This window comes from Procambarus clarkii, chromosome 71 (genome assembly GCF_040958095.1).
Source record: "Procambarus clarkii isolate CNS0578487 chromosome 71, FALCON_Pclarkii_2.0, whole genome shotgun sequence".
NCBI lineage: Eukaryota > Metazoa > Arthropoda > Malacostraca > Decapoda > Cambaridae > Procambarus > Procambarus clarkii.
Genome location: NC_091220.1, coordinates 30,118,765 through 30,129,843, shown reverse-complemented (window position 1 = coordinate 30,129,843; position 11,079 = coordinate 30,118,765). Strand labels below are relative to the sequence as shown.

The following is an 11,079-nucleotide window of genomic DNA, read 5'->3' as shown; positions in this document are numbered from 1 at the left end:
CAGATGGCCTCCTGAACCCACAGGTATATATCAATATTTAAATATACATACATATTTATAAATATAACATTTTTAAAAAATAAAAAAATAAAATAAAAATATATATATATATATATGTCGTACCTAGTAGCAAGAACGCACTTCTCAGCCTACTATGCAAGGCCCGATTTGCCTAATAAGCCAAGTTTTCCTGAATTAATATATTTTCTCTAATTTTTTTCTTATGAAATGATAAAACTGTTCATTTCATTATGTATGAGTTAAGTTCTTTTCATTTGAGTTAAAACTAATGTAGATATATAACCGAACCTAACCAACCCTAAAATGGTTAACATAAATTGATAGGAATATGTATGTAGACGCTCAGTTAGTGTTACTGTAATTTATATGGTTAACGTTTGAATGACATAGTTTCCCCTCATTGTCACATTTTTTGTTACTATTTCGCTGTTCATTCTCACTCTCTCTGAATCCCGTGGACTAATTGTGCTCACTAGTGTTTGTTTAAGGTACGGTAACCATAGGCTTTTCACACAATAATTTGCAACTATTTAAGAAGAAACATTTCTAAAGATTATCTAAGTTTCTAATAAATATTCTTTTTCCTAACATACAAGTCAATCACACAGTACCTAACTTCAGTCAGAAACACTTTTCTTACTATATACCGCAACGTCTTTTGCATATATATCCTATCTTAAAAAATAACAATTTTAATTCATAACTGGCAACCCCCCTCCCCTCCAGAGCTTTCAAGGCCACCAAACGTCATTCCTTTCCCTTAACTCCTCCCAAATTATCTTTTGCACCAATACACAAACTAGGGGGCTTTATTGCTGAGTGGACGTCGCTCCCGACTCGTAATCCTAGCTCATTCGATTCCCCGGTGATGGCACAAACGGAAATCAGCAGAGTTTCTATCATTCTGATGCCCTCTGTTACTTAGCAGTAAATATGTAAATGAGCGTTAGACAGCTGTTGCGGGCTGCTTCCTGGGTGTGTGTGTGTATGTCGAATTTTTTTTTATTAGTTATTAATAATTGATTGATTGGCAGTTGAGAGGCGGGCCGAAAGAGCAGAGCTCAACCCTCGCAAGCACAACTAGGTGAACACAACTAGATAAATACTAACAAACCACGATCTCGTACAATCCACTACACACACAACCCGACCTCCCCCCCAACTCCCTAAATCACTCTACCTAAGTCATTAAAAAATTAAAACAAATCAATTAATACACCAAAAATACTAACTATAAATAAAGGAACCAAATTTGAGACATACAGCGACTCCAGTGTGGTCTAGTCGGAAGAGAACGTGTTCTCATCTGGATAGATTGCGATCGAGCCTGTCGGAACGGGTGTGTAACTGCAGGGCACAAATATTTGTGTGTCCCCTCCTGTAGCTGCCTCTGTTTCGACAGGTTTCCTGGATAGCTAGAATTGACCTGGCCCTTGGAAAGTGGGGAAGGGGTGAAATCCGTTGGGCCCACGGATGGATACCTTGGATCCATGGACTTAGGGCAGGTCTAATCACCTGGGATTCGAACCCACGGTGGGAATAAGGGAGGAGATATGGGGAGGGGAAGGGGAAGGATGTTTCCTAGAACCAAACCTCACATAAACCCGGACACTCACACACACACACACACCCTCACCCGAACACTCACAGGGGCACTCACACTCACACACACCCATAGACTGTGATAAGGGAGACCATCTGAGGGGACACAGATGGCCTCGTGGACCCACAGGCATAACCGGACACACACGCAACCGGACTCTCACACACTCACACGGACACTCACAGGGATAAACACACACACAGACACACATCCATAGACACAAACTGTGATAAGGGAGACCATCTGAGGGGACACAGATGGCCTCCTGAACCCACAGGTATATATCAATATTTAAATATACATACATATTTATAAATATAACATTTTTAAAAAATAAATAAATAAAATAAAAATATATATATATATATATGTCGTACCTAGTAGCAAGAACGCACTTCTCAGCCTACTATGCAAGGCCCGATTTGCCTAATAAGCCAAGTTTTCCTGAATTAATATATTTTCTCTAATTTTTTTCTTATGAAATGATAAAACTGTTCATTTCATTATGTATGAGTTAAGTTCTTTTCATTTGAGTTAAAACTAATGTAGATATATAACCGAACCTAACCAACCCTAAAATGGTTAACATAAATTGATAGGAATATGTATGTAGACGCTCAGTTAGTGTTACTGTAATTTATATGGTTAACGTTTGAATGACATAGTTTCCCCTCATTGTCACATTTTTTGTTACTATTTCGCTGTTCATTCTCACTCTCTCTGAATCCCGTGGACTAATTGTGCTCACGAGTGTTTGTTTAAGGTACGGTAACCATAGGCTTTTCACACAATAATTTGCAACTATTTAAGAAGAAACATTTCTAAAGATTATCTAAGTTTCTAATAAATATTCTTTTTCCTAACATACAAGTCAATCACACAGTACCTAACTTCAGTCAGAAACACTTTTCTTACTATATACCGCAACGTCTTTTGCATATATATCCTATCTTAAAAAATAACAATTTTAATTCATAACTGGCAACCCCCCTCCCCTCCAGAGCTTTCAAGGCCACCAAACGTCATTCCTTTCCCATAACTCCTCCCAAATTATCTTTTGCACCAATACACAAGTAGTGAATAAGGAGACAGATTGAGGTAAAAAAATTTCAGACACGGTTGGGCACTTCCATGCCGACTTGACCCTGTTGGGCCAGAACGTCCATTCCTCTTGTTTAGGTGGTTAGGTTAGGGCACAGTCAGCGCGCTCCTGGCTGGCTGGCGGTGGTCGGGTGGTGGTCCCCCCTGGGGTCCCGGGGGGACCACCACCCATGGTGTACCTGAGGAACTGGTGCCCTATCCTAACCTGTTTTTTTGAACGATTCGTCTCGAGCTTTTAAGATGAGTCTAGGGCCTCAATGAGGGGGTTTCTACTTATGAGAGGTACCGAGGATGAATGTACAATAGTTGGAAACCAAAAAAATGCACTGGTGAAAGGCATATAAACGTTTTTTGGAGTATTTAATGGCGCTAGTATATGTGTGCGTGTTTTTTTTTTTATGTAAATACAATATATCTGGGTTTTTTAATTCCTGCTGAGAAGTGTATCTGAAATAAAGGGTTTTGTCTTTACATTTGGTAAGGTTTCAATAATCAGGTAAAAAATAAAAATGAGAAAGACTCGAGTTATATTTTTTCATTTACTCCAGATTATTGTCCCCATTTTCTCTATATTCCGTTTCACAGAAAACATCTTCACGGGCGGTCGAGTCCCGTTTTCGTCTATGGGGAAACTCAGATAATTGACAGAAAAAAATATATGCAAGTTCCATTTTTATTTCCAAACACTGGATAGTTTAATTATTAAGATCGGGAGTTTGCTTATTATTCAGATCTGGGAAACAACAACGTATTATTATTTCATGTTTTTTTTTCATCCAAACATATAGAAACAAGTATTTATGTTTTAATTTTAGAGGAAAGAATATTATCAAATATTTGTTTTGTTTTTGTTTTTTCATAGGAAAGAGCAAACATCAGAAAAGACATAATTCATTCATTCATTCAGTATTATAGATATTCCCCCCACCGGTAAATTAAAAACATTATTTATTTTCATCGTTAGTTCTTTTTTATTGAACAAATAAAAAACCTACAATACACATAACTACAATATATATATATATATATATACATGACACTGCAATACATTCATTTAATTAAGTTTTCGCATGACGCCCGAGGACAATAAAGCTGCTTCGTGCATGGTCGGCGTGAACAAGTCCATGGTCGGAGTGGGCTCTACATAGTCTGGCTCATAGAATTTTCTCTGGCCACACTCGAAGAGGTCCGAGACCTCTTCATCGAATCCCTCCACCGGCTCGAACTGTGAAGTGAACATGTCAATCGTAGCCAGGCCCAACTCTTCCATGGCTAACGATTGATTTTCACTAAACAGTTCGACCGCGGCGTTTAAGGTCTGCGAAGACAATATGTCCCCCGTGTTCAGCTCTTGTGTCTTAGGTGCCATAGGGGTTACGCGGCACACCGTCGCTAATTTCTGGGGGGTCTGTCGGGCTTCCTCGTCTTCACTCTCGCTAATGTGGGTAACTGCCTCCCGCTGGCGGGTCGCTGGGGGAGGCGGGTTAGGGCGTCTTGTTGGAGGTACATATCCCGAGGTGGATGGTTGGGGGGAAGCCTCGCGGTTGCTCGACTTCTTATCATATGGTGTCGTCGTCGTCGTCCTCTTGCGTTGGCCTCGCGTAGATAGCCTAGCCCGACAAGGCCCCGGTGCGGGCCCCTGTGCAGGCTGTTCCCAGGTTATTTGACAATCTTGTACAGGGCGACTTGTTGGCTTTGCAATGTCCTTCATCAAAGGCGCTGTCGAAGCTTTCGTTTTTAGAGCTATCTCTCCACTCTTCGCCGCCTTCTTAGCTTTGGACTCTGTTGTTGTTGTTGTTGTTGCCTTCGTTTTCAGAGCCATCTCTCCACTCTTCGCCTTCTTAGCTATGGGCTCTGTTGTTGTTGTTGTTGTTGTTGTTGGGAATGGTCCTGGCCCCGCCTGGGTCGGCACCCGTGAATCCATAGAGTCAACAACAAGGCGGGCCGCGGGGCGGGGCTCTGGCACCGGCCGCGTCTCAGGCGGGGGCATGGGCACCGTCGGCTTGGGGTGCATAGTGGCCACAACGACATCTGGCACTGGCCCTGGCATCTCCGTAGTCTCAGGCGAGGTCGTAGGCGAGGTCGTAGGCGAAGTTGATGAAGTTTTGGGGGCTTGACACATCGGCAGAACATTGGCACCACCACTACTCTTCAATATATCCGCTACATCATGGGGCGTCACCCCAGCTGGCAGGATGAGAGCAGTCCCAAAGTTGAAATTGATCCCACCAGTCACCTCAATTTTTGAGCAACCGTTCAACAATTCTGCAAAAAAAAAAAAAAAAAAAAAAAAAAAAACATTAATAAAAATTTTATATTCACAAACAAGAAACATAAAAAAACACACACACACACACACACACACACACACACACACACACACACACACACACACACACACACACGTTCTCACCTATATCAGAGTTATGTTAAAAAAAATAAATAAAAATAAAAATAATAAAAAAAAATAAAATAATAATAATAATAATAATAATAAAAAAAAACTCACCACGGGCAAATTCCATTTTCAAAAAACTTCGCTTGTGGGCTTCTAATGATGACCAGAACCAAGGGCGTTCGTCGGTGGACAAGTTAAGTCAATGGGCCTCAATGGGCTTATATATACCCCTAAAACCTCTACCCCCTCCCTCACCCCCCGCCACACCCCATCCCCTCAGGCAAGCTAGGTCACCTGCTCACACAGGTTATAGCACGCATCCTGGGAATCATCTCCCAGGCAAAATGTTGTTTGACAGAGTGGCATATTCAGGTTATCATACGTAAATTTCACAATCAAAGCATCATTTTTTGCTGTGTTGTTCATATTTAAAATCCTGCGCAAATTTCCGAAGCGCTTTTCCCACCCCTAGATGGGATAAATAGTAGGTGAAGTATAAGGCATAGTTCCCGCAGAAATAAGTTTCCAACTGCTGTATTCTGTCATTGAATATGTGCAAATCATATTTTTCAAAGCTATTCAATATAACCTTAAAATATTTCGAATACGTTTCAATTCTCGGGTTTCCAAAACTATCAAGAATGACAATTTCTGTCTTAGTCATTGCTTTGGCTATAAAAAATGTAACCCAATGACCCATTGTATCTGCAGATTCTGCATCTAGTGTATTAATTATAAATACCACAGGATGGTTATAGATCTTTTTCAAAATTTTTCTTGCATCATTGGCGAGATAACATCCCAGATATTGCACCTCCCGACCCAACACCCCATTCAGCGCTTCGTTAATTTCAAGACAATTCATAGCTTTTTTTACGCTCTCGTATCACAAACTATTCTACGTTCCGCATTAATTTTCAGGATGCCAGTGGTGCCGCCATAAAGCAAAATGACTTTATTTCCCACCACAGGCATTTTAAATTCTAGACTAATTCTCAGGTTACCAGACACTTCCAGGGGCATTGCGTCCTTTATAGTTTCGGGCTGTAAATTGAAAGCCAGTATAGTGCCACCGTTAACAAATGCGCCATAGGATAGCGTGTGGGCATTATCGAAACCTAAAGCTTGTAGCGTCGTATAATATAATTTTGCGCAGTTGTGTGGAAAAGCGCAAGCAATATTAAATAAAGTAGTGCTATTCAGAGTTATAAATACACTCGTGAGCTGACAATTCTCAAAATATAATGGGTTCTGGGTATAGCCTCCTGACATTGCCTCCATATCTACGATAATCATGTATAAACGCTCGGGAACTACAGTTCCCCAGGGCTGATCCATTGTAATTGTCCGCTGTCCTGTGCCCAGTATATGAGTCTTTAATAGGGTTTTGTTAAACGTATATGTTATCGGGGTGTTATTTTGTATCAATGCCTTATTAATGGCAGTTAAGCCGGCCGGGTATGGCATTATGCGATCTATCCACAACCTCGCCATCTTAATATGGTATTTAAAGTTTGCATTATCCCTTTCGCTATGAATAATCCATTTATCCGGGTTCAGTTCTAGGCGAATGCGCACATCCACATTATCCAGAACGTATTCGCTAATTGTAGTAACATCCGCCAATAATTTAAAGCATGTGTGCACACCCATAGTTTTCATCTCAGTCATTTGCTGCTCCTTTTCCTCAGTCATTGCAGCAAAATAGTCGTTGGAAAATCTGCTGGGGTCATTACCTTTAAAGAAATGCGCTAGTTTCCGATATCTCTCAGCTTCGCACCCCGAAATAGTAGTCAGCAGCTTTATATAACTCCAGTATGAGAATAGAGAGTTAGTTTCGACCACAGTCTCATTGAAATACACTACTATAGATTTGAATAAAGTCTGTGATAGACCATTACTAATTGTTACATTTTCTGTATCCCCTATCGCACTAGCTCCATCTTCGCCCGTTACTGCTAGCGATAGTTCCAAAGCCAATGACGACATATCTAGAAAGTGGCCATTCACGCCTTTAATGTTAAATTCAAGATACGCATCTCTAAATTTATTGCCCCCAGTATTTACTGGCAAAACATCAATAGTTTGACGCGAGGCTATAGTGGCCTCTACCATCCTAGCGGAGAACGGCTTGGGAAAGGCGTCAGTTATCGCAGCGGCATAATTCCCCAGTGGTACTTGTAGCCCCGCCATGCTATCTTGTCAATAGTTGTTTCGAGAGTGATTCAATTTTTAAGCAAACACGTCATTATATTTCCCTCCGTCGATTTTCCTGAACAAATTTCTTGTTTTGCTTTGTTTTTGTTTTTTGTTTTTTGTCTTAATCCTTCTGTTCCTTTTTTTTTTTTTCTTAACGACCCGCCCACCCGCAATTTGCTTCCCAACATGTTTTAATGTTTCTAGGCCTCTGTGTTTGAGCGACTGTTTCAATGTGCGTTCGCCACTGTTTATGTCTTGCACGACATCCTGGCCCATACTCAATGCAGCAGGGGCCAAGGTTCTCATCAAGAATGGTGCCGCTCGCTTCGCCAGTCCAGTTATGAAACTAAAAATCCCACCCCCTCGCACATGACGCCTAGTACTGTTAAAAATGCGGACGTCCCCTAAACCGCCCCCTCTCCCGGAAACGGGGGGCGTTAGGAGTATTAATAACTCCTCCACCGACGGCGGGGTAAAATCGACGCGCATTTTGCAACTAGATGCAAGGTAATGAAGATTATAGGCTTCAACGCTCAATTATATAACCCCCAAAGTCGGCCTTATATGCAAAACTGCAATCGTGCAGCCTCGCGCATCGAAATAAACAGGATTGCCTTCTTGATCGGTCATTGTAATGCTCACACTGTCGACAATTGAAGTGTTCAGAGGTTTATATAACTTCTTATTACCACCGTCACTCCCATTTAAAGAGACAACGTCCAGTATATTGACTAACTGATCACCATAACTCGTAGGCATAATTTTGTCGCAATAAATACACAAATTATCCATCATTCCTCTCGGCTGTGGTGGGTAGACACATAAATCAGTTTCCTTGCCTGTCTCATATTTTATACCCCTGATTAAATATATGACATAATCCTCACCTGTCTCGGTGCCTATTACCTTCCCGATCGCACGCCCGAACGATAGCGAAATTCGGCAAACCATATTATATATCTCTTCACCTGGTCTTTGGAACTGCGACATTATGGCGTCGCTGTATACGGCACTAAATTTATTGCGATTATGGCTTGAATCGTATTTTATATACGTTGTTCCATATTTTGGATACAGCTTTTTATAAGCTTTATCTATAAAACTCAATTCCTTGCTTGACAATATATTGGCTATTTCATTGTTAATTGCATTATTAATTTCCTTTATGCTTCCTGCCAAAATGTTGTTTTTCAGTAAAAACTTCGAATAGGTGTGTTTAAAGCCCGTCATTTGTACATTGGTGCATATTAAACCAACCCTCACATAACTCTCTAGATCGTCTTTCATAATCACGTAATGAGATGTGGGGAGCAATAATTTCTGTAAACACATTTCATAGGCGCGCTTGGGATTCAAATTTAATTCCTTATACAAGCGATTTGAAAAAGAGCTGGGAATGTTATCAGGATACAAATCTGCATTGGCAACGTTGGTCGCGTATATAATGTGAGTGTCCATTCTGGCATCAGTACCGGGTCACAGGTGGGCAATGAATAAATGCTCAAATCGCCGTAATTTGTTTTTAATAAGCCAACCACGAGGGGGCGACCCGATCCCCGCGACCACCGACCTTGATCCGCTTAGGAGGGAGGTCAGAGGTCGAAACAGCCATGCCCCGTCTCCTGTTAATTCCCTCATCGTTAACCTGTCTGCGAGCCGCAGTGTTTCTAAATAGATCCATAGGAATTGAAGCCACATTAAAAAATAATTTTGCAAGAGGTAGTTTAGTAGGGGCAAATAAAGCATTGTGGACCGTCATCCCATATATAATATCATTAATTATATGCAAGCCAGTCACAGGACTCATTATATTGCCATTAACGTCCCATTTAACAAGCCCGCTCTCGTCGAAATATTTTAAAAGTGCCCTTGCATATTCGTGATGTATCGCTTTTAATCTCAGATTTATCAGATGTGCTACAGTAGGATTAGATCTTTCGGGCTGGGCGTTCTCAGTTGTCTGTTGCGGGGGCGTTGGCATCGATATCTCTGGCACTGTCGGCAAAGTGGCCGGCACTCGCTCGTCCATTATTTTCCGCGGGACTAAATAATACTCTCTCATTTGGTAAATAAACGCGACAACAGATTAACGGCAATGGGAAGGAGAATAGATAGGATATTACCACCCCGTTTGCTAGTTAATATTTTTTTTTTAATTGCCGTGGAAGGTTTCTTGCAAGCTACAACACGAATTAATGAACTATATTTTTTCAGTTTTTTTAAAACCTCGCTAGGCACGGGCAATTTATTTCTTAAAAGATTTTTAAATATTTCCGATAGGCAATTTATGTGTGGCTTTTTGAATTTTTCAATTAATTTCTTTCTGCTGGAGTACTTAAGACCGGCTAATAGTCTTATCAGATCCCAGTATTTCTGAACTAAAGGCTCCTTCATAGTTTCAGTACGTCATCGGCGTCGACCCATTGGTCGAATGATTGATCATAACCCTCGTATCTGACTTTATATTGCAACTGACCGTCGACTTCTCTCTTGCTCAAAACCTTTTCAATATTGAAGGCGGCGGGCAAATGGGTGAGGGTTAGTTCCTGTCTATAAAACCCTCCGTCAATATTGCCACCGTTCAAATCTTTCAAATAGTATAAAGGGACCCTCTGGCTATTGTCCACTCGCGCGATTGTGAAGATTTCTCGCGTATTCTGCTGTTTGAAACCTTTTTTAAATTTCGAAACGCGATCAGATAAAGTAATGCGTACTGTTTCGCCAACCTTCAGCTGTGGAATGATGCCCCGCGATGTTTTGCCTGGGTTTTTATACATTAAGTTAAATAGATTAACAATCTCTCTTGGTTTTGTTAAAGCATGCGCCTCTCTGGGGGTTCTGCCCCCCAACCCTCGGTGTGGCGAGACATTATATGTTTTTACAACGTCAGGCAGCACCCCTATATATTTCAATGTGTTGTGCGAAGTCATATACTTGTAAAGCTTAGTTTTCAAAGTGCGTATGAATCTTTCGGCTATGGATGCTTTTGTTTCCTGTGAAAATACACTATACAGCACAATTTTCTTACAGGCCAACATCTTTTTCACACGCGCGTTGTAAAATTCGCCCCCTCGATCTGAATTAATTTTCCGCACCCCGCGCGAGTGAGGTGTCTCTAGTATAGATTTTAGTGCCCTACACACAATGTTCGCGTCTTTACTAGTTAGCGGCACTACTTGAGCAAACCTGGAGTATATGTCCACACAAACGAGCAGATATTTGATGCCATTATTCATCCCTGCCAACTTCCCCATTTCTGCTAGATCAACAGACACATAAACCCGTGGTTTAGGACTCAAAACTCGTCGACGCGCGAATTTTTTAGGTTGTAAATAATGCAGCGTATATGCGTCTGAGGATTTTAAGTAATCTTTCACATCGGCCAGTGTTATGTCAGAATTAAGTAATTTAGCTGCTTTATATAATCTCTGCACGCCTCCAAATCCCCCAGTGGAAGTAGGATCATTATAAACTCGATCGAGTATTTGCTGTTTCTTGCTCACCATTGATAAACTATTTCAAATGGTTTCTCTTCCACAATATTCCCGCGCAAAGTTATGCTGGCGGGTGTGCTTGACCCGAGATCTACAAATAAATAACCATAGGGTTTGGCTATGACCTTTTTATATATTTCTAGAAATTTCTTTGAATCCTGTTTCCCAAATATTTGACGTCCCAAAGTCTCAATTTGAGAAAGATCTCTTGATTTGACTAATAAGAAATGCGAGGCGTTTAGGCTTATGTTCCTAGAATATTT

The 11,079-nt window shown here is 41.0% G+C and overlaps 1 protein-coding gene across 1 annotated transcript; it reads right to left on the bottom strand.

Moving 5' to 3' along the window:
• Positions 1-9,712: 9,712 nt before the first annotated feature.
• Positions 9,713-10,828, bottom strand: LOC123762486 (uncharacterized). Its single transcript, XM_069312287.1, has one exon. It carries the CDS (start codon positions 10,826-10,828, stop codon positions 9,713-9,715), a length of 1,116 nt encoding a protein of 371 aa, XP_069168388.1.
• Between the last annotated feature and the right edge of the window lie 251 nt (positions 10,829-11,079).